Raw genomic sequence first — 24138 nt, 5'->3', positions numbered from 1 at the left:
CAAAGCTCATAGTGTTCAGTTGAATTTGCTGACAAGAGAGAGGTGGGAATTACCAAAATAAACATAGCTACCTAGAAGACAAGAACGTCAGTCTTTGCTATCTCCATTTTGCATCGACATGTTGATGAAAAAATAGACATTGAACTTTTGAACCTTCTTCAATTGGTCCATCAACTTTTATTTATCAAGAGATATGTGAACATAAAAGATTAAAAGGAATTTCTGAATACACAATGTGAAATGCACTTTTAAACGTAAACCGGAATATTCAGTCCCTCACGGTCCAGCGTCCACAATATAGTTCCATTGATGGTCAAATTTACAGTACACAATTATGGCAGGTTTTTTGTACTAATCACAAAACCACTATAATGCACGAAGACCATCAATCCACAATTTGGATAGGCCAAGCAAAACACACGAGGTCTTTGTCATTGTCGTCTCGGATTTCAAGTTTGGCGACGAGCGAAATCTGCCAAGAGAAATTAGTTTGGTCATAATTGCCTCTTACAATGTATACAATCATATTTAGGCCTTACTTTTATCATTTTACATGAAGTAAGTGTAAATAAAATGTATTTATTTCTTTTATGACGCTCAGTGCGTTTTACAACTCTCACTTGCACAGCGCCGGGCATCTGATTTTGATATTTTAAAAGCATACACATCGTATATTCAATGTGCATTATCTATAGATACTTTAAATCATTTCAGAAATAAATGCAATTTTTTTTATTACAGTCAAACTTTACTTAATATATTCATCGCTAGAAAGAAGAAAACATTTTTCACTTAATGGAATAATTGGAACATACCTTTGGATAAGAAGGCAAAACCATCAGAAAATTTGAGTAGGTTATTTTAGTGTTTGTAGATATTGGACCGGATACGAGTCCATTCTGAAGCGGAAATGGTACGGGTACCCCTCCGATGATTCCGTGAAGCACAGATGTATATTTCGTCGAGTCCACCTCTGATAAAAATTAAAAACCGGAAATTTGTTACCATTACATTGGTGTGCCATTCCTATCAATGCCTTCATTATGAGATAATAAAAAAGATTCTCACTCACTTGCTGTGAATTCTACTTTCATTGTCGCGTTGTCTCCCTTCTTTACTTGACATGGTTCTGCAGGACATGGAGTGATTTCAACTTGGTCTATTGTTCCGGTAACAGATCCTTAAAATTGATTATATTTAGGATGATTTTTCAAATGAAATACAGTTTGTACATACTTACAATAATATCTTATAGAATATTATCAAGATTATTCGCATAATAGCAAAATATGCAATTTATGATCCGTTGGTAATTACGACAAATAAAAGTGACATTTTTGACCCCCCCCCCCCAAAGTGCTTGAAATGCAGATTTTAAATAAAACATCAAATCATTATTGTCCATATTAAAAAAGAATCAACACTAGTGTTCACAAACCACTATAAACAAAATTGAAATTTACCACAGTCTTTGAAATTGATAACTTCAGCTGTAGCACAACACAGGACGACGACTAAAATGATAACTCTGGCCATTGTGTGAGATTTCCTGGTATACAGATCTGTATAACTATAGTGATAGATGAACTGCTTTTATATACAACACATTTGAACCTCCATTGGGATCGTTCGATTTTCCCTCATTGTCGTACGAGGATATGGTGACCCAGAATAGTCCTCAGAAAGTATCACGCCGCCCCTCATAAGTCAATGTTCAAATCAAATCATCAACAGAGTCCAAAAGTATATCAGCATTCCGATCAGTGTGATGTAAGGGGTTTCTTTACTTTGGTCAAATGTAAATTCTACACTCAATTTGCCTTATCTATATCAATATACCAAATTTCTATCTCTCTGCAATAATTAAGATTTTATGAGCGTTATGGCATAAACTAGCACAGTGACCTTTAAACAACACGGTTTCATACCAGTATTTTAATAACGAACAAAGTTATAAAAAGTTCTGGCAAACAAACACACGTATTTTAATAACTTTGACAAAATACACATACATCCACTCTGTTGGTTGAACTCGTCCTAAGTCAGTTATAGTGAATAATATAGGGAATAATCTAACCGCGAATACATGCTGTGATTAACTCAGAGATTTACATGTAGTTTTAAAAGTTCAGTAGCTTTTAATTATTTCATTGTTCCTAATTTCAATTATTCTGTTGTTCCTAATTTCAATTATTTTGTTGTTCCTGATTTCAAATATTTTCTTGTTCCTAATTTTAATTATTTTGTTGTTCCTAATTTCAATTATTTTCTTTTCCTAATTTTAATTATTTTGTTGTTCCTAATCCTAATTATTTTGTTGTTCCTAATTTCAATTATTTTGTTGTTCCTAATTTTAATTATTTTGTTGTTCTTAATTTAAATTATTTTGTTGTTCCAAATTTCAATTTTTTGTTGTTGTTCCTAATTTCAATTATTTTGTTCTTCCTAATTTTAGTTATTTTGTTCTTCCTAATTTTAGCTATTTTGTTCTTCCTAATTTCAGTTAATCGGTTCTTCCTAATTTCAGTAATCATGTTCCTGTTCCTTGCATCTATTTCATAGACTCGATACTTGCGGGTGTAGTAGAGTGTTTACTGGTATCTGAAGAGAGAGAGGGGGAGGGAAGGAGAGAGAGAGTAATGGTAAGACCAGGTACACTATTGAAGTCGATATCTTAATTGTACATGATAACCTTGGGTGGCTTTTATCACACTGATCATTATGTTGATTTACTATGCTCTATATACGTCTACTTTTATTTAAACATTAACGTACGAGGAACAACGTGATACCTTGCGAGCGCTTTAGTATTCTCGTATATTATCAATCATCATCTCCATCACACTATCAAGATCGAACGATCCCCACGAGGTTCAAAACTATTTATATAAATAAATATATATATATATATATATATAGAGAGAGAGAGAGAGAGAGAGAGAGAGAGCATAGTAAATCAACATAATGATCAGATACCAGTGTGTGTGTGTGTGTATGTGTGTGTGTGTGTGTGTGTGTGTGCATACACAGTAATATATCCAATAATAAAAATCAAGAAACACAAAACAAACACAAAATGCATTAAGCCGAAAGCACTGGCAGTGAAATGTTATTCCAGTTTGTGTTTCTTGACTTCCATTATTGGATGTATATATATATATATATATATATATATATATATATATATATAAATTGACGATCAGATGGAGTTCAATCACATAACATTTATTTCTCTACAGGCTGTTTCGTGAGGGGATGGTTTCCCCTCACTCGTCGAGCACTCTAGAAGATTATATCGGAGATTTATCCCAATATATATATATATATATATATATATACATCCAATAATGGAAGTCAAGAAACACAAACTCGAATAACATTTCACTGCCAGTGCTTTCGGCTTAATGCATTTTGTGTTTGTTTTGTGTTTCTTGATTTTTATTATTGGATATATTACTGTGTATGTACACACACACACACACACACTATATATATATATATATATATATATATATATATATATATATATATATCCGACTACATATACATGATAGACCAAGAGTATTCACAATGGCCCGATCGACATTTTTGGACTGTCGTACTGTACTGTTCCACGGCTGAAAGGCACATATTTATGGAGCGCCAAATTAACATAAACTCAAATAATTGAAGATATCTTCAATTATTTGAAGATATCATCAATTCAATTATTGCTCTCTTTAATTCAATTGATGCGCGCATTAATTCAAATAATTAATGAGAGCAATAATAGATTTGATGCGCGCATTAATTCAATTATTGCTCTCTTCAATTCAATTGATGCGCACATTAATTCAAATAATGAGAGCAATAATAGATTTGATGCGCGCATTAATTCAATTACTGCTCTCTTCAATTCAATTGATGCGCGCATTAATTCAAATAATGAGAGCAATAATAGATTTGATGCGCGCATTAATTCAATTGTTGCTCTCTCCAATTCATTTGATGAGAGCATCAATTTAGTAGAATTATTGCTCGCAATAATTAATTTAGAGCTCGGTATAAATAATTTGATGATATCTTTAATTCAATTGAAGATATCTTTAAATCATTTACAATGCTTTTGTATAATGAATTAATGCGCGCATCAATTCTTTTAAAGAGAGCAACAATTCAATTAATTCAATTGTGGATATGTTGAATTGAAGATATCTTTAATTATATAGTTGCTCTCTCTAAAAGAATTATTGCTCTCTTCAAATGAATTAAAGATATCATTAATTAAATTGAAGAGAGCAATAATTGAATTAATGCGCGCATTAAATCAATTATTGCTCTCATCAAATGAATGCTCGCATCGATTCAATTATTGTTCTCATCATTTGATTTAATGCGCGCATTATATCAGTTATTGCTCTCTTCAATTGAATTGTAGCGCGCATCAATTCAATTGTTGATATCATTAATTCATTTGAAGAGATCATTAATTCAATGAAAGCGCGCATCAATTCAGCTGAAGAATTAATGATATCATCAATTCAATTAATGCGCGCATTAATTCAAAATTGAAGATATCATTAATTATTTGAAGAGATCTTTAATTCAATTGTTGCGCGCATCAAATGAATTGATGATATCTTCAAATAATTGAAGATATCTTCAATTATTTGAGTTTATGTTAATTTGGCGCTCCATACATATTATGAACTAGTGTTAAATTAAAAAAATCATGACCATGAATGAGAAATGCGTGGAGAATAAGAAAATACAAACCTCGCCCTTCAGACTTAGTTTTATTTCCAATCGACATTTAGATAGATCGATGACGTTTTATTGTTAAGCCGTTCTTGGCACACTGATTTTGACTACGGATGACTCCGTTTACCTGATCAACTCCGGCGTATGTGACCGGTCGACAGGGGATGCTTATTTCTCCTAGGTACCTTATCCGACCTCTGATATATCCAGGGGTCCGTGTTTGCCCAACTTTCTATTTTGTATTACTTGTAGGAGTTATGAGACTGATCACTTGTTTGTTCTCTTCACCTTTCATCTATTAACAATAATAATTTTCAATCATTTGTCGATTCGATATAGCGACAGGCCTAAGTCGTTCAAACAGGTAGGGACAGTTCCATCGCCATACGCTCGGCATCAGGTGTGAATGTCATGGGTCCTCGGAGATGACCTTAAACACGGATGTCCCGTGTCACAGTAGATGTGGCACGCTAAAGAACACTCACTGCTCAATGGCCGTAAGTGCCGAGTATAGGACTAAATTTGGATCCCTTCACCTGTATTGGTGGCGTCTCCATATCAGTGAAAAATAATTCTTGAAAGGGGCATTAAGCAAGATACAATCAACCAATCGATTCGATATATCCCTGTGAAATCGAGAATTAAAAGACCCACAGAGTCCTCCACGTCTGCTTCGTACTTCGATATTTTATTGAAAATGACAATTAACGGCAAACTAACAACTCAACTTTATAACAAACGGGAAGATTTCAGCTTCTCCATCGTCAGCTTCCCATAATTATCTAGCAATATTTCATTATCACCTGCATATGGTGTTTATATCTTTCAACTGATTCGATACGCAAGAGGTTGTTCTGCATATTGTCAGTTTTTAAATCGAGACAGGCTACCGACAAACAAGTTGATAAAATAAATATTTATTCGGTATATACATACATACAAATATACATATATAGATATCAAGGGTAACCCATGAAAGCTCGAAAGCTTATTTCCAATGGGTTCCTTTGGTGCACGGGATGTTTGCAGCGGTGAGAAGCGAGAGCGTTATCTCTCCGCTACACTGGACACCCCTGGTGCAGGGTTTTCAACAGTCCCGTTTAAAGTCAGCATTTCGCAAATTCTATGGTCGTTACAATGATTTAGTTTGCCGATAGAATACAAATTGGGTCACATGCTGTCTGACGTGCGTGGCCATTCTTGGAAAAAATATCTAAGTATGAAGCAAATGTGGAGGACTCTGTGGTGTCTTTTATCTCGAGTTCACAGGGATATATTTCACTTACTCCTATGAGGAGACGAATTAAGCTCAACATGTTGAATTAAACCAACATATTTTCCTCAGCGATTCTGGAAGATTTTCTGTTATTACCGGTAGTACCTAATACCATACTCGACCTTGAATGCATGCATGATTGATTGATTGGTTATTGGTTGTTTTGTTTTTTTACGCCTGGTTGAGAATTTTGCACTCTTATTAAGACGTCACCAGCTGAAGGTGAAGAACCACAAATTTAGACATCTGCTTAGCACTCAGGGCTGTAGCAGTGAGGTTCTTTAACATGCCAACACCTGTCGTGACACGGGACCTCCGTTTTTAAGGTCGTATCCGAAATACCTGTGATTCTCACTTCTAAATGGCGAATGTTTGGCAAAGGAGCAATCACTACCCATTTTAGCGTCTTAGGTTTGCCAAAGCCATGGAATGAGCGGAGCTCGAACTCACGACCTCCCGGTTACGAAGCGAACGCTCTACCAGTGAGCTACTGGTTTAATACATGTATTTATTTAATATAACTAAGAAATGATTGTGTCAATTTATCAGATTAATTAATAGTAGTATATTGACAATTGTATTTAAGGTGAGAACTCTGTAAGCTGAAAGAATTTGTGTTCAAACCGTTTGCATAATATGCACTTATACAATCCAATCACAAATGGTGAGTTGAAGGCAAGACATTCTTTCTTTCCATATAGAAGCCTTGAATAAGTTCTGCTTCATAAGAATATAAAACAGGTCAGCTAACAAAGGAGCACAATTTGTACCTATAGGAATTCCGATAGATTGTTGGAAGACCTGCTCGCCAAACACTATGAAAATATTTTCTATGAGGAACTCCAGCATATTCTTGATTTCAACTTCAAAGTACTTATGCGTGGAATCGGAGTGGTGTTTAACAAAGTAATTTTCTGGATGACTGATCACTAGATAGGAATATTTGCGTTTTCCATTTTTGTTGAAGCAACTGTCTAGGATGTCAAAAAGTCTAGGCTAGTCTTTAATTTATCGTGAGGAATGGTCATGTAAAGTGTTGAAAAATCATACGTTTTGATGTTGGTTTGCGAAAAGTTTTGCGATTTCAAATTTACTATAAGTCCTTTAGAATTTTTTAGAATTCACATTTGATTTTAAACCACTTCTGGCATATGTTGTGGCACAGTACGTTTGAAGTTTCTCCTTCACAGCTGTTGATATTTTCGTGAGTAGGAAAGATAGAGGCTTCGTAGAGCAATTACTGGATTCAGCAATGTATCTTTGTTTGTAAGGGTTTTTGTGAAGTTAAGGAATCCAGTATAAGTTTGGTAACTCATATACATGTACATCTATTCCATTGACTGAGATATGAAATGTGTGTAAAACTGAAGCATGATTTTGAAGAATTTCGTCTTTTGAAAGGACATTTGGAGTATTAGTACGATTACCAAATGGTACGATTGTATACATAAAAAGGCCCAAAAATTTTCTTTCAATAAAATGTGTCTGGAATTAACCTTAATCAGCGTTTTAAGAAAGTAAAATATATGCTAGGTATAATATGTCAACAAAATCAGAATGATATTCCTAATTGAATAGCATTCTGACATCATGAATAAGACATTTCCCGCCTTTTTTCAAAATAAGCCTGAAAACTGTCAAATGTTATACAGATAAGATGTGCGCATTTGTCGAGCAAAATGAAAATGATATATATTGTGTATTATTATAAGATGAAAAACATGCTTGAATATGAATTTGCTCGACGCATGCACTGTATGTTTTCTGAAAGGAAAACCACCTGAATCTGTGGCTATTTTCCTTAAAAATGGCATTTTTGCAATTTTATGCCAACTTCAAGCTCTCGTCATACGACACAAATCATTTTGCTGATCAAACTGAGTGAATTTTGGGTTTGCTAATATATTCCTTATTTGAATGCCAGGGTTTGAGCTCCAAGTGAAATCATCGACATTTTTGGCCAGATGACTATAGAAACTGTACCTACTTAAAATACAGTTGAAATTTATTTTTCCCCACCGCAACGCGGAAGGGGACATAGAAATACCGGTGTCCGTGCGTCCGTCCCACTTCACATTGTGGACGCAACTCCTCAGAAACCGCTCAACGGGTTTTGTTCATAGTTTGTAGGATTGTTAGTCACCATGTGTAGTTGATCATATTTCGCTGCCATTTTGATTCGACAATTTTTACAGGAGGTATGGGACTTGGTTGATTTTGTACATGCTACACCTCAACGGGTTTTGTTCATAATTTGTGGGATTGTTAGTCACCATGTGTAGTTGATCATATTGCGCTGCAATTTTGATTCGACAAATTTTATAGGAATTATGAGACTTTGTTGAATTTGTACGTAGTACACTATAGGAACACTTTGTGGACGCAACTCCTCCGAAACCGCTCACCGGATTTCATTCAAAGTTTGTAGGATGGTAAGTCACCATATGTAGTTGATCATATTGCGCCGACATCTTTATTCGACAAGTTTTACAGGAGTTATGGGACTTGGTTGAATTCGTACATGCTACACTATAGGAACACTTTGTCGACGCAACTCCTCAGAAACCGCTCAACGGATTTTGTTCAAATTTTGTAGGATTGTTCGTCACCATATGTAGTTGATCATATTGCGCTGCAATTTTGATTCGACAAATTTTACAGGAGTTATGAAACTTTTGCGCTTCAACTTTTTTTTTGCGGCGGTGGGGGACATGGCTACGTGTAGTAATCTTGTTTATTTTAGAGTATCACTTCTGGTTTACTAAACACAGAAGGATAGGTGACACTAACGTTTGTTTTTATGCAAGGTGAAGATAACGAACAGTGATCAATCTCATAACTCCTATAAGGAATGCAAATGAAGAGTAGGGCAAACACGGACCCCTGGACATACCAGAGGTGGGATCAGATGCCTAGGAGGAGTAAGCATCTCCTGTCGACCGGTCTCACCCACCGTGAGTCATATGTCTTAGTCAGGTAAACGGAGTAATGCGTAGTCAAAATTGATGTGCCAAGAAGAGTATAACAAGCTGTATGAAACACGCCAGACACCATTTGACCCAATGATAGGTTGTATTGGCAAACTAGATCATTATAACGATGTAAAACAATATAGTAAAAAGAAGACAAAATTAAGAGTTGGTCAATTAACGACTAGGAGGAGCAAGCATCCCCCTTTGACCGGTCACACCCGCGGTGAGCCCTATATCTTAATCAGGTAAACGGAGTTATCCGTAGTCAAAATCAGTGTGCCAAGAACGCCATATCGGTATGAAACACGACAGACAGCAAATGACCCAAAGATAGTGGTGGGTTTGTTTTTTGGGTGTTTTTTTTTTTTTTTTTTTTTAGCAAACTAGATCATTATAACGACCATAACATTTGCGAAATGCTGACTTTAAACGAGACTGTTGAAACCCCTGCACCATCAACTTGTTTGTCAGTAGCCTGCCTCGATTTAAAAATTGACCATACGCAAAAGAAGCTCTTGTGTATCGAATCAGTTGAGAGATATAAAAACCATATGCAGGTTTTAATGGAATATTGCTACATAAATACGAAAGTTGACGATGGAGAAGCTGAATTCATTCCGTTTATCATAAAATTGAGTTGTTAGTTTGCCGTTAGTATCTACTTTCAATAAAAGATCTAAGTATGAAGCAGAAGTGAACGCCGATGTGGCGTCTTATGTTTCGAGCTCACAGGGATATATGAAATCAACAAATGGATGAAAGTTATTATTGTTAATAGATAAAACGTCGTGGATATATCTAAAGGTCGAATTGAAGGCCACAGCAAGAGATTTTTTTTTGAAAACATTCTGCTTCATAGGAATATAAAAACAGGTCAGCTAACAAAGGAGCACAATTCGTGTTCATGGGAATTCCAACAGACTGATGGAAGACCTGATCACCAAGGACTACGAAGATATTGTCCATCAAGAACTCCAGCATATTTTTTAACTTCTGAGTACTTGTGCGTGGAATCAGAGTGGTGTTTAACAAAGTAATTTTTGGTTGACTGATCACTAGATAGGAATATTTGCGTTTTCCATTTTTGTGGAAGCAACTGTCTATGATTTAAAAAAGTCTAGTCTTTAATTTATCGTGAGGAATGGTCGTGTAAAGTGTTGAAAAGTCACAGGTTCTTGATTTGAGAAAAGTTTTGCGATTTCAAATTTCAAATTTACTATAAGTTCTTTAGAATTGTTTAGAATCCACTTTTGATTTACACCACTTCTGGCATATGTAGTCGCACAGTACGTTTGAAGTTTCTCCTTCACAGCTGTTGATATTGTTCGTGAGGAGCAAAGATAGGGGCTTGGTAGAGCACTTACTGGATCCAGCAATATATCTTTGTTTGTAAGTGTTTTTTATGTAGTTTAGGGATATATCGATGCGACATATGAATGAAAATAAATATTGATGATAAAGCGTCGTCGATATACGTAAATGTCGAGTTGAAGGCCAGAGCAAGATATTTTTTTCTTTCCATGTAGAAGCTTTTGAATAAACTTTGTCTCATAAGAATACAGAAACAAGCCAACTGGTAATGGAACACAAATTGTGCCGATGAGCAATTCCAACAGACTGTTGGAGACCCTGATCACCAAAGACGTCTAAGATATTGTCAATTAAGAATTTCAGCATTTTTAATGCATGTATCAACTTTAGAGTACTTGCATGTAGAATCAGAGTGGTGTTTAACAAAGTATTTTTGGATGACTGATCACAAGATTTGAATCTTTCCTTGTTCCATTTTCATTATAGAAACAGCTGTCTATGATGTCAAAAAGTCTAGCCTTTGATTTATCGTGAGGAATGGTCGTGTAAAGTTTTAAAAGTCGTAAGTTTTGATGCTGTTGATTTGGGAAAGTTAAAATTTCAATTTTTTAAACGTTCTTTGGAATTTTTAATAATTGGGTACAATAGTGGAATATAATTATAAATACAGGGTGTAGATTTGAAATTAAAGTATGATGGAATACAAGACAGGACTTTATCGTGAAAGGTGAAGATAACGAACAGTGATCAATCTCATAACTCCTATAAGCAATACAAAATAGAGAGTTGGGCAAACACGGACCCCAGGACACACCAAAGGTGACTGTAGCTTATGTAGACAGCATCTATTCCTTTCTTAGAATATCTAAGTTTACGAAACAGACGGCGTGATTCGGAAGGGGTCGCACTGCTTTGAAGAGCCTGTGATGGGCAACATTCATAATCACTTGCATAATTCAGTCTGTCGTCTGGTACTGGAAAATCCAAGTATTTTCTACCTTTGGCTTCTTCAAATAACCTTCTTAAAACTTTCAATGGAACGGAGTAAGGTTTTCTACGAATATGATGTAGACCCAATTGTCTGTTGACGTATGGTATAAGTGAATCAAATAAGAAATCGTGTACCCGGTATATTTGGGTTTTGATATGAACGATGTCCATAACTACGTTTGCGTCTAAGTATTGGGAAAGTTTCCCATCACTATGGAGCGCCAAATTAACATAAACTCAAATAATTGAAGATATCTTCAATTATTTGAAGATATCATCAATTCAATTATTGCTCTCTTTAATTGAATTAATGCGCGCATTAAATCAATTATTGCTCTCATTAAATGAATTAATGCGCGCTTCAATTCAATTATTGCTCTCATCAATTGAATTAATGCGCGCATCAATTGAATTAATGAGAGCAATAATTGATTTAATGCGCCCATTAATTCAATTATTGCTCTCTTCAATTCAATTGATGAGAGCATCAATTGAATTAATGAGAGCAATAATAGATTTGATGCGCGCATTATAAAATTCAAATATTGCTCTCTTCAATTCAATTGATGAGAGCATTAATTTCGTAGAAATATTGCTCGCAATAATTGATTTAGAGCTCGGTATAAATAATTTGATGATCTCTTTAATTCAATTGAAGATATCTTTAATTATTTACAATGCTTTTGTATAAGGAATTAATGCGCGCATCAATTGAATTAATGAGAGCAATAATTGATTTAATGCGCCCATTAATTCAATTATTGCTCTCTTCAATTCAATTGATGAGAGCATCAATTGAATTAATGAGAGCAATAATAGATTTGATGCGCGCATTATAAAATTCAAATATTGCTCTCTTCAATTCAATTGATGAGAGCATTAATTTCGTAGAAATATTGCTCGCAATAATTGATTTAGAGCTCGGTATAAATAATTTGATGATCTCTTTAATTCAATTGAAGATATCTTTAATTATTTACAATGCTTTTGTATAAGGAATTAATGCGCGCATCAATTCTTTTAAAGAGAGCAACAATTCAATTAAAGAGATCATTAATTCAATTGTGGATATGTTGAATTGAAGATATCGTTAATTATTTAGTTGCTCTCTCTAAAAGAATTATTGCTCTCTTCAAATGAATTAAAGATATCATTAATTCAATTGAAGAGAGCAATAATTGAATTAATGCGCGCATTAAATCCATTATTGCTCTCATCAAATGAATTAATGCGCGCATCAATTCAATTATTGCTCTCATCAATTGATTTAATGCGCCCATTATATCAATTATTGCTCTCTTCAATTGAATTGTAGCGCGCATCAATTCAATTGTTGATATCATTAATTCATTTGAAGAGATCATTAATTCAATTAAAGCGCGCATCAATTCAGCAGAAGAATTAATGCTACCATCAATTCATTTAATGCGCGCAATAATTCAGAATTGAAGATATCATTAATTATTTGAAGAGATCTTTAATTCAATTGTTGTGCGCATCAAATGAATTGATGATATCTTCAATTATTTGAGTTTATGTTAATTTGGCGCTCCATACATCACACACACGTTATTTCCTTGTGGATTAGTCAGATTTCCTACATCATCAGAGTTTTCTTGGTGTGCAGTGTGCATGATTTTGTATAGATCTTAAAATAAATGTTGTGACGAAGTTTCTCAAACTCAAAGGCCCTATCTATAACGCCTCTAACGGTTTTCATGCATTACCCTTGTAATTGACAACATCTTAACTGGAATCTGCAAATAAATAACAAAGATGATTTATTTCTTTTAGAATGTACAATGTGAAGTGCATTTTAGAAGCAAACCAGAACCTTCAGTCCCTAGATCCAGCGGGACAACATATTGGTTCATCAGCATTCAAATCAGCAGTACACAGTATGAGCAATGCATTGCGTAGTCAAACCTCTAATCCACAGAAACCACTAATCCGCAAAAATCACTAATCCACAATCTGGATAGGCCAAACAAAACACACGAGGTCTTTGTCATTGTCGTCTCGGATTTCAAGTTTGGCGAGGAGCGAGACCTGTGAAAAGAAATTGGACCAAACTTAGCGGGCACTGAAATTGTGAATGATACGCACTAGGAGGTGTACGGTTTTGCTTTTAGTATCTTATTTATCATATGCAATTTAAAAGTACATAAGTATATTCCACGTGCATACATTCAAATACAACATGTATACACTATACCAAAAAAAGTATACCCTGGTATATGTATCTCTTGCTCTCTTGTTAGAAAGTAAGAGGAATATTCATAGTCCTCAATTAATGGGATCATACCTTTGGATAAGAAGGCAGAACCATCAGAAAATTTGAGTAGGTTATTTTAGTGTTTATAGATATTGGACCGGATACGAGTCCATTCTGAAGCGGAAATGGTACAGGTACCCCTCCGATGATTCCGTGAAGCACAGATGTATATTTCGTCGAGTCCACCTCTGATAAAAAATTAAAAAATTGAGGTGTGTTTTCATCGCACTAGTGTGACATTTCTGTCGAGAACTTGAGATACTATGAAAGATAACTACTCACTTGGTGTCAATTCTACTTTTAGAGTAGCGTTGTCTCCCTTCTTTACTTGACAGGGTTCTGAAGGACACGGAGTGAATTCGACCTGGTTTACGGTTCCGGTTACAGATCCTGGAAAATGAGTATGTATAAGATGATTTTCAAGTGAAATACGTTTAGTATATACCTACAATAACATCTTTAAAGTGCATTCCATAATAATTTTGTAATTATAGCTGATAAAGGTTAAGTATAAAAAAATTTAAAAGCCATAGCATTATAACCAAAACGTACCTATAATAGAAAGTGCGAATCACAATGCAAGGTGAAGATAACGAACAGTGATCAATCTCATAACCTATTTAAAATCAGACTTCTTAGATTGTGAGCGTATTTTAGGATCTGATTTTAATTAGATTGTGCGAATCAATACTCTCCATTCTCCATGAAGGAGACAAACGTGTTTAAATATGAGGTTTTTTATAAGTAAGGATTTATTCGTTTTGTTTATATATGTAAAACTTATACGGTACCAATTTTGATGCACCAGATGCACATTTCGACAAATAATGTCTCTTCAGTGATGCTCAACCGAAATGTTTGAAATCCGAAATAACAATGACGTTTTAGAGCTATTAAAGGGAAAAACAGTGTACCAAAAAAGTGGAGTCAAATTCGTCTAAGGATAAGAGCTATGCGTGAGGGAGATAATCCTTAATTTTGAAATGAATTTCTAAATTTTATAACAGCAATTAGATATACATCCGTATTTTCAAGCTAGTAACGAAGTACTTAGCCACTGGGCAGTAGAGACCCTCGGGGACTAACAGTCCACCACATATATTAGCATTACTGTAGCTTAATTAGTTCTATTTTATCTACATGTAGCCTTTTTTCTGGGGGTTGGGGGGTTGGTGCGTTTTGTTTTTTGTTTTTGCTTTGTTTTTGTTTTTTGTTTTTTTTTTTCTTTGTTTAATTTTTGTTGGGTTGGGGGTTTTTTTTGGGGGGGGGGGGGTCAGCTAAACGTCATTAATTTGGGGAATTTTTTATTACATGTCTGGCTTGCTTCCGGACCTTCAGTGCGCATGTCTGGTTACTAAAGCTCAACTTTCAGATAATAAGCGTGGGTGGGTCTATGGTAGACCGGACATGCGCAGTGACACTCCGTTTCAACCAAATATAGTGTAGATCGATCATAATTTGGTTCGACTTTAGTTATCGAACTCGGTCATATATGAGCTTCCACGTGCAATTCATGTGTTATAATCACACACTATTTAATCGCCCATTTAACACAATCATGAGGAAATGGCTATCATTTCAATTAGTAAAAATATCGAAGGTAAAACATGACATGTAAATATTTTGAAATGTCAGTCACTCCAATCATGTTTGACACTCCTTAAAATTTGAGATATCTTTGATACAAAAGTTTACTGAAGTTGGACTGTACTGTATATAAGTCATTGTATTGTGTATAAGTATGTTTGTTAAGTCTTCATTTGTCTTCTCCCGTGTATATCTGTTTATCTCTATTCTCTCTCTCTCTCTCTCTCTCTCTCTCTCTCTCTCTCTCTCTCTCTCTATATATATATATATATATATACATGTATATATATTGGGGTAGGTACAGTTGGTAAGTAGCAAATTATTTTTATCTTACTAAAACAAAACAAAAAACAACCAAAAAAAAAAAAAACAACATTTGCCACCTATCCAATTACTCTGCGCTATAAGAGTAACAAAGCAGTAAAGAATTTGTTTACTTGAACCAAGGAACACTTCAACACAAGTCTGGATAAATTATGTATACTTTTTAGAATAGTTTTTAAAAGACGTGAAAAAATGAAAGCCTTTCGATTACTTGGGACAGAGGAAGCATCACTTTCGCTCTAAATAATACAACTTAATCCCAAGGTGCTTGAAAAGGGATAATTAATGCGACATAGTAATTATCGTAAAAAGTTTTCGCAGTTATTTTAACAATCATGTATCTGTATTGCGGAGCGCGCGATATAAATCACGTAGCACTTCCAGTAGGACCTGTAATATAACAATAACAGATATGCACCATTCATACATGTGATCTCAGATGAATCAAACTGCATGACGCCTTGACATGTCCTTATCAAACTTTAATTCCTTATCATCTCATAGTCTTGGTAATGACAATGTGTCGGCTTCTGTCCTTGCCTTCAGATCGTACAATCGTTTTCACAAACAAAATTGGTATGGTTACAGAACATTATTGAGCATAACATTTGTTAAAAATCATAAAATGGGTCGATTTCGCAAAAGAATACTAGTATATGAAATGTTAAATCATTTCATTATCATATTAGACATAATTTTAAGATTAATTATATTGTGTTTTACGAGAATTCCGATTCGCAATTTCCATAGGGAAATGTCATTAGAAAATTTTAGCGCTTGTACTAAATTACAACTCACCGCAGTCTTTGAATGTAATTACATCAGCTGTAGCGCTACACAGTACAGCTGCTAATATAATAGCTCTGGTCATTGTGTCCATTCTTGTAGTATACAAAGTCAGAAATCAGTATCACTACCGTCAGATATAACAATCACACAACACTACTGATATTCCTTTTATATGCGTTCCATTTTCCCCCCTTTCGTCGTACGAGAATACGATAACCCCGGTCCAATCAAAGTATCACGCTATAACCCTCGTAAGTCGTGTTTATGAATGTTCAAATCAAAGTACTATTACTGACCACTATTCGATCTACATGATGATCACAGTGAGATAAAATTACAATTCTCTCTCAGAAGAACATTTATCAGGAAAAGCACAGTATGATCTCTAGAGCCTTATAAGCAAACTCGATCATAAAAGTCTAGTGAAATTTTCATTCTTCTGAATATGGTTATTGCTGTACCAGGAATATTTAGTGTTTTATATGTATATTTATTGCGAACTTCATTTACGCACAATGAACAGAATGTGATTGTTTGGTTTAAGATATAATATAGGACTAGCGATATCATCCTGCTATAATCTTAGTTATGGAAAGTTCACAGGGTACGCCCTGCCTCGTTATCATTTTCAACGTCATTTTGATATACAATTTTCATAAGTATCTATAATGTAAACATTATTATCACTCAGAGCTTCCGCTATGTACAGAAAACTTGGATAACAATGCGAACTGGTTTTATCCCAGGTCACTTCATCACACGAAGTTCCGTGTCACTGCATCACACGAGGTTCCGCGTCACTGCATCACACGAGGTTCTGTGTCACTGCATCACACGAAGTTCCGTGTCACTGCATCACATGAAGTTCCGTGTAACGGAAACGACTTCACACAAGGTTACGTACGACGCTGATGTGGCTTTACTCGAGGGTCTGGGTCACGGTATATGTGGCTTTACTCTAATTTCTGGGTCACGGTACGTGCGGCTTTGTTCGAAATTCTGGGTCAAGTGAAAATTTACTCAAGGTTCTGGGTCACGTGAAACTTTACTCGAGGTTCTGGGTCACGTGAAGCTTTAATCGAGGGTCTGGGTCACGGTATGTGTGGCTTTCTTCGAGGGTCTGGATCACGATACGTGCGGCTTTACTCGAGGTTCTTGGTCACGTGAAGCTTTACTCGAGGTTCTGGGTCACGATAGGTATGGATTTACTCGAGGTTTTGTGTCACGGTAGATATGGATTTAATCGAGGATTTGTTTCACGTGAAGCTTTACACGAGGGTTTGGGTCATGGTATGTATGGCTTTAATCAAGGATTTGGGTCAAGGTAGGTATGACTTTACTCGAGGTTCTTGGTCACGTGAAACTTTACTCGAGGTTTTGAGTCATTAAAGGTATGGCTTTAATCGAGGATTTAGGTCACGGTAGGTATGGCTTTACTCGAGGTTCTTGGTCACGTGAAGCTTTACTCGAGGTTTTGGGTCACGACATGTGTGGCTTTCCTCGAAGGTTTGGGTCACGGTACATGCAGTTTTGTTCGAAATTCTGAGTCACATGAAAATTTACTCAAGGTTCTGGGTCACGTGAAGCTTTAATCGAGGTTCTGGGTCACGGTAGGTATGGCTTTACTCGAGGTTATGGGTCACGGTAGGTATGGCTTTACTCGAGATTCTGTGTCACGTTCAGCTTTACTCGAGGGGTATGTGTGGCTTTCCTCGAGGGTCTGGGTCAGGGTACGTGCGGTTTTACTCGAGGTAAATTCTGAGTCACGTGAAGCTTTGCTCGAGGTTCTGGGTCACGGTATGTATGGTTTTACTCGAGTTTCTGAGTCACAGTATGTGTTCCTTTAATCGAGGCTCTCTGGCTTTACTGGATGTTCTGGTTAACAGTAGGTATGGCTTTTTTTTTTTAAGGTTTTGGATCACGGTAGGTATGGATTTACTCGAGGTTTTGGGTCACGGTAGGTATGGCTTTACTCGAGGTTTTGGATCACGGTAGGTATGCCTTTACTCAAGGTTTTGGGTCACGGTATTTGTGGATTTACTCGAGGTTCTAGGCCACGGTACATGCGGCTTTACTCGAGGTTCTGGGTTACGTGACGCTTTACTCGAGATTACGTGTCTAGGTATGTATGGTTTTACTCGAGGTTCTGGGTCACATTCAGCTTTACTCGAGGTTCTGGGTCACATTCAGCTTTACTCGGGGTTCTGGGTCAAGGTTCGTGCTGACAGTACGTACTGACAAGAGTTCATAACAAAGGCACCAAATATATACGCTATAATCGGAAAATGCGCAGAAATACATTGTACTCCAAAATTCGCGCAGAAGGTGGATATCAGTCATCATGGATTAGCATTCACCTGATGATTTAATAATCCCTATACAAATTAACTCTACCAACTCAAAAAGCACTTTGAATACTTGTTTCACAGAGTATTTTGTTTCATCGTGTAGTGCATTCAAATTAATATAGGTAACTCTGCAACTTCTTTTATTATTCCGCACTTTCTCTCTATAAATCTATATGAAGTCATTTCTTTTTAATTTCGTCCTTGTATTAGACCTACAGAGATGAAATCTTCTGGCTCTTTACGTCATGTACCTTTTTTTCTAATGGTGCTAAGGGATGGGGGGGGGGGGGGGGGAGAGATGAAGAAGCAAACAAAACACTCATACAGAATATCTAATTGTTTTGCACTGAACTACCAGCTACCAGCAAATATATGATGGCGAGGGAACGCTACTGATGTTAACCAAAAGTCACAAAGGAAGTATTAAGACATGTACCGCTGTAACCAGCATAAAGTTCTATCACTCTCTTTATTTATTTATTTTTTATTCTAAAAACTGAAAAAAAATGTAACTCTTTAGCTCCGAAGTTTTCGACATCTTATTCAGCTAACTCTCTCTAAAAAAAAAAAATCCAACGCTCGCAGATGACGTACATGTAAAACGTAGAATGATCTAATTCGACGTCCTGATTCAAAGATCTACCCATTCAGCTCTCTGCTTAAAAGACGAGGTCGGATGGTCCAGGTCCGTCGAACCAACAGTAGATGAGCATCAAAACTGCTCTAAACCTTTGAACATCGCAGAGTGTAAGTGTAGTGATGGAGCTGAGCCCTCTATGTTCAAACCACAGTGAATGTACCAGATCGCCATTCTAACAGTATCAGCAAGTACAATGTCAAGAGAAAAATACGGAAGTATTAGATATAAGAATTAGCAACTGTTGACAAAATTTTAATCTTCAAATACGTGTACCAGATATGACATCACAATAGTTTTACGTCACATTGCAATACACACGCTGACTTGTCATTTATACACAACCATAGTATACGTGTATATCATTCAGTGTGCGACTAACAGTACATACTTCAATAATCAGATAACATATGTGTATCAAGTTCATTATGTAATACATACATTGTCTATATAGTAATGCCCAATCGGCAGTAATCAACTTTCCATTGCAATATTAAACACAATCCTAACCTAGATGTGTGTGTAGGTTGTACGATTTTATGACAAACCCTCATTTCACATAGAACATTTATAGACGCAGGTTAGTTTTGTCGGAGTTTAAGCCACAATCTCGGCGGGTACTACAAAACATACAAAGTCCTTCCTGGAGGCGTCCCAAATTTCCCACTTGACGAGAAGTGAAATCTGTTAAAAAGTAAATAACAACATATTTAAGAGTCAAATGTACACGAGTTCGAACATTTCTAAAATTATATTGTAGAAGGTCCCATACTCTCCTGTGTGGCCTATTGAGGCCAAATTGAGCATTAGAGCTAAAGATACGGGGAAGCTTGTTTAATTGTTTAGATTCAGAGCACGTCAAATGAATGTAAAATGTTGAATCAATGACATTCCCCTATATAGATAAGCATGTCCTTCTTTTCACAGAAGCAAGAAAGTATGCAAGTATATTTGTGTACAGGCTCTCGACCGCTGGACCTAGATTTTTACTCCTCAGAACTGTAATCGAAGATTCGGGGGGGGGGGGGGGGGGCATATATTTTGGTCTGTCCGTCTGTCTTTTCGCAAAAACTTTTTTTTATGTTATAAATATTTTTTAAAACCTTGGCCATAACTTTTCAATGGATGGTGATAAGGCTCTCACATTTCACATATGAATTTATTGTAACAAGACCTTTCTTTTCCTTTGTATTTTACAAAGATGAGTATTTCTTCATTAAAATATGCACCATAAAAATATTGAATTTGGTCGTATATTTATATATCAAAGGTCAAACAAGTGCACTGAGGAACGTGTCAAGCAATCCGAAGTTCTCTGACTTTCCACGGTATGGGTGGATCTTCATTGGGGGTAGGGGTGTATGTTTAGCAATTGAATGTTGATTAATTGTTCCGTTTTTTGTTTTGCTTACCTTGGGATAAGTTGGTTCTACAAAGATAGCGTTTGTGTAGGTGATTTTCTGATCTGGTTTTATGGGAAGAGGTGGGGTTATTTTTCCATTAGAGCTTGGAAACGGGACTGGTACCCCTCCTATAATACCGTGTACGATCGTCTTAAAAGTCGCTGAATTGGAATCTGAAATGGAAAATCCGATGGAATACAGAGCCTCAAGGCGTGGATAATCATTTCGGAGAACAGATATGTATGGAATGCATGTATAACATAACAATTTTAATTTTTTTAAAAACAGTATTTCGTTATTTTTATAAAGAGGTATACATGTATATTGATTTGAGCATACTTTACTGTGTGCCTGTTGACAAAATACAAAAGGAATGAAAACAAGTTCTGACAACTTATACAAAGAGTTATGCGAATTCCTATGCTTAAACTTATAATACATACTAGTAATATTTTGCTTTGTTTCTAAGTATGTACTTGGAAAAGCAGAATTTGATACTTACTGGACATAAAGCCGAGACTAATGGTAAATATTAATATTGATTTGATAATTACTGGACTAATGGTAAATATCAGTATTCATTTGATATTTACTGGACTAATGGATATTAACATTGATTTGATACATATTGGACTAATGGTGATATCAGCATTGATTGGATACTTACTGGACATAAAGTCGAGACTAATGGTGATATCAGCATTGATTTGATACTTACTGGACATAAAGTCGAGACTAATGGTGATATCAGCATTGATTGGATACTTACTGGACATAAAGTCGAGACTAATGGTGATATCAGCATTGATTGGATACTTACTGGACATAAAGTCGAGACTAATGGTGATATCGGCATTGATTTGATACTTACTGGACATAAAGTCGAGACTAATGGTGATATCAGCATTGATTGGATACTTACTGGACATAAAGTCGAGACTAATGGTGATATCAGCATTGATTGGATACTTACTGGACATAAAGTCGAGACTAATGGTGATATCAGCATTGATTGGATACTTACTGGACATAAAGTCGAGACTAATGGTGATATCAGCATTGATTGGATACTTACTGGACATAAAGTCGAGACTAATGGTGATATTGGTATTCCTCTTCAGTTCGCATGGTTCTGTTGGACATGGGTTAATGTCAACTGCCTCTATTTTCCCGGAGACAGATCCTGGAAAAATATTCTTGCGATATTAGTTAATTAATTAAACCCTATTTTCATTTCTATAATGATAATAAACTTTTACACAATTCTTTTTCGGCTTGCTTTTAATAAGTATATGGAAGACAAAAAAATGATTAAAGTTTTTGATATCAATGAAAAACAGTTCGTAACACTTAAAAAAAAACAACAACATATTTTGAAAGCAAAAATGTTTTCTGTACTTTTCTGATGTTTAAGTTCAAAGCTTTTATGATTTTGCTGTGTGTAGATATATTTTTGTCGCCTGACCGTACATAACCAGCCACAATTTGGGAATCACCATAAATAAAGGATCATCAGAGACGCATGTAACAGGTCTCTAGGGTGATTTAGAAGAAAAATAACACAGATAGTTGGTGGGATTTTTTGTTTATTGAGGTCCCCCCACCCTCCACCCTCCTTTAAATTCCTAATTTACAATTTTCTGTATTATATTTACATTCACCGAATCTTTTCTTCAACATTTCATTAAATCTATTTTGTAATGCTAGCTACCTTCACCTTTTATTGTTTAAATGGATGCTATTTACATATACATGTACAATGTTTATGTCAAACGTATCGATGAATATTATACTTGCTGTAAATTAATTTTTTTTTTATACATGTATTCTCTTTTTTAAAAGTTGAAGGTAATCTCTTTTTGCACCTCTACGGTCGATCTTTTTTCATTTGTATCAAATCGCATAATATATTGCAGAGTATTGATTGATATTATAAGAAAATAGGCTTACCACAGTCTTTGTAATTCACGTTGTCAGCAAACGAAATAGATAACAGTGCAAGAAATATACACGCACGGATCATTTTGTTCGCTGGTCTTGTAAAAAATGTGTACACATGTACTATTAAAACTTGGTGGGATTTTGTGTAGCTATAACGCAATTTTGTATCACAAGGTCAGGGGAGAACAGGGTGATATAATGAAATAAGCCTCCGTATCAAACAGTTCAATGCAATAGAAATCAGCAGAGTGTTATACTGAGATTAAGCTATGAAAATCGCCATGGAAGTGGGCTTGAAATTCTTTATCAGTTCTCTTAAAGTGGGGTACTTTGACCTGTTAACCCTATATCTTTAATGAATTGGTACAGCCCAAATGTGACCTATTGGAGCTGGTGGTTCGACTTCAAAGTTCACATTAGTGATACCTTGGACAGAATGTCAAATAGAACTTTTGATCATCACAGCTAAACTCAAAGTACCGGTATCTTATCCCAAATTCACGAACGACACGTGCAAATTTTGACAGAGGTCACCTTTCTTTCGTGTACCTCATCAGTAAATGAATTATTTGTAACAGTATATATTGTATATATAAATATGATATTATTTACATCAAATGTATTTTAATCACTGTGCATACTTACATATGTATATCGTTTGTATTAGCTGATACGCTAAGTAGGTCGGAGAAATCTAAGGCTGTCGTCTGCATTCTTTAATATTCTCATAAACCAATAACTACATGTTATAAAGATAATTTTACAATAATCCTTACAAACATTTTGTTTTGTTCATGGCAAGGGGTGCATATAATACAATATTTTTGTTTGTTTGAACATATTTTATTGTAACTGAATTTATGCAATATATGAAAACAAAATATGCAGTGTATAAGTGTCATTCAGGGGGACAAACGATTGTATCAATAACTCGCATAAATTTGCACAAAATTCTCAAATCCTTTACATTGTATGATTGAAGCATTTATATAGGCCTACTTTGTTTCATTTGCTCTATAAAAAATAATAATAAATTTTAAAAAAAATCATTCTTTCATTTCTTAACATTTCACACTCTAAAAGGTAATGGAATTCATCCCCAATATTGGAATTGCACAAATTACAAAACCTGTTCTCATAAATAACACAAAACCAAGATCCAGTTTCGACTGGTAAACGATGATTTCGCGTTCTGAATTTCGCTAGAGTTATTCTATCATTATTAAACATGTCTAAATAGTCCTCAAATTTTAAACATTCTTTAAACATATTATTGTTTACTCCTTTTGAAGATTTTTCAATCTCAGCAACCCGGAATAAGACTTCAGTTGCTTACCAGCCGCAGAAATCTAGTACATGTATATATAAACTGTTCAAATATATTTCCAGAGTATGAAAAACCATGAAGTTATAGGCACTCAGGTGGTATATAAGATACAAATCATATCTACCCGTAGTTGTCTTACTATGCCTGAGAGAGAGAGAGAGAGAGAGAGAGAGAGAGAGAGAGAGAGAGAGAGAGACGGACAGACACAGACAGACGGA

The 24138-nt window shown here is 35.4% G+C and overlaps 3 protein-coding genes across 3 annotated transcripts; all 3 read right to left on the bottom strand.

Moving 5' to 3' along the window:
- Positions 1-139: 139 nt before the first annotated feature.
- Positions 140-1764, bottom strand: LOC125650303 (NPC intracellular cholesterol transporter 2-like). Its single transcript, XM_048878484.2, has 4 exons — positions 1464-1764; positions 1073-1180; positions 816-973; positions 140-472 (listed from the first exon to the last, which is right to left on the bottom strand). Exons 1-4 carry the CDS (start codon positions 1534-1536, stop codon positions 386-388), a joined length of 426 nt encoding a protein of 141 aa, XP_048734441.1. The 5' UTR covers positions 1537-1764; the 3' UTR covers positions 140-385.
- An 11283-nt stretch (positions 1765-13047) lies between these two features.
- LOC125650301 (NPC intracellular cholesterol transporter 2-like) lies at positions 13048-16529 on the bottom strand. The gene is made up of 4 exons (XM_048878482.2): positions 16274-16529; positions 13847-13954; positions 13595-13752; positions 13048-13338 (listed from the first exon to the last, which is right to left on the bottom strand). The coding sequence occupies exons 1-4, from the start codon at positions 16353-16355 to the stop codon at positions 13252-13254; spliced, it is 435 nt and encodes a 144-aa protein (XP_048734439.1). The 5' UTR covers positions 16356-16529; the 3' UTR covers positions 13048-13251.
- Positions 16530-19488: 2959 nt separating this feature from the next.
- On the bottom strand, positions 19489-22741 carry LOC125650302 (NPC intracellular cholesterol transporter 2-like). Its single transcript, XM_048878483.2, has 4 exons — positions 22603-22741; positions 21728-21835; positions 20662-20825; positions 19489-19933 (listed from the first exon to the last, which is right to left on the bottom strand). Exons 1-4 carry the CDS (start codon positions 22673-22675, stop codon positions 19847-19849), a joined length of 432 nt encoding a protein of 143 aa, XP_048734440.1. The 5' UTR covers positions 22676-22741; the 3' UTR covers positions 19489-19846.
- Positions 22742-24138: the final 1397 nt, after the last annotated feature.

The sequence above is a fragment of the Ostrea edulis genome, chromosome 5 (assembly GCF_947568905.1).
Source record: "Ostrea edulis chromosome 5, xbOstEdul1.1, whole genome shotgun sequence".
Lineage (NCBI taxonomy): Eukaryota > Metazoa > Mollusca > Bivalvia > Ostreida > Ostreidae > Ostrea > Ostrea edulis.
The sequence above is the reverse complement of the archived record's forward strand: the minus strand, read 5'-3'. Positions and strand labels throughout refer to the sequence as shown.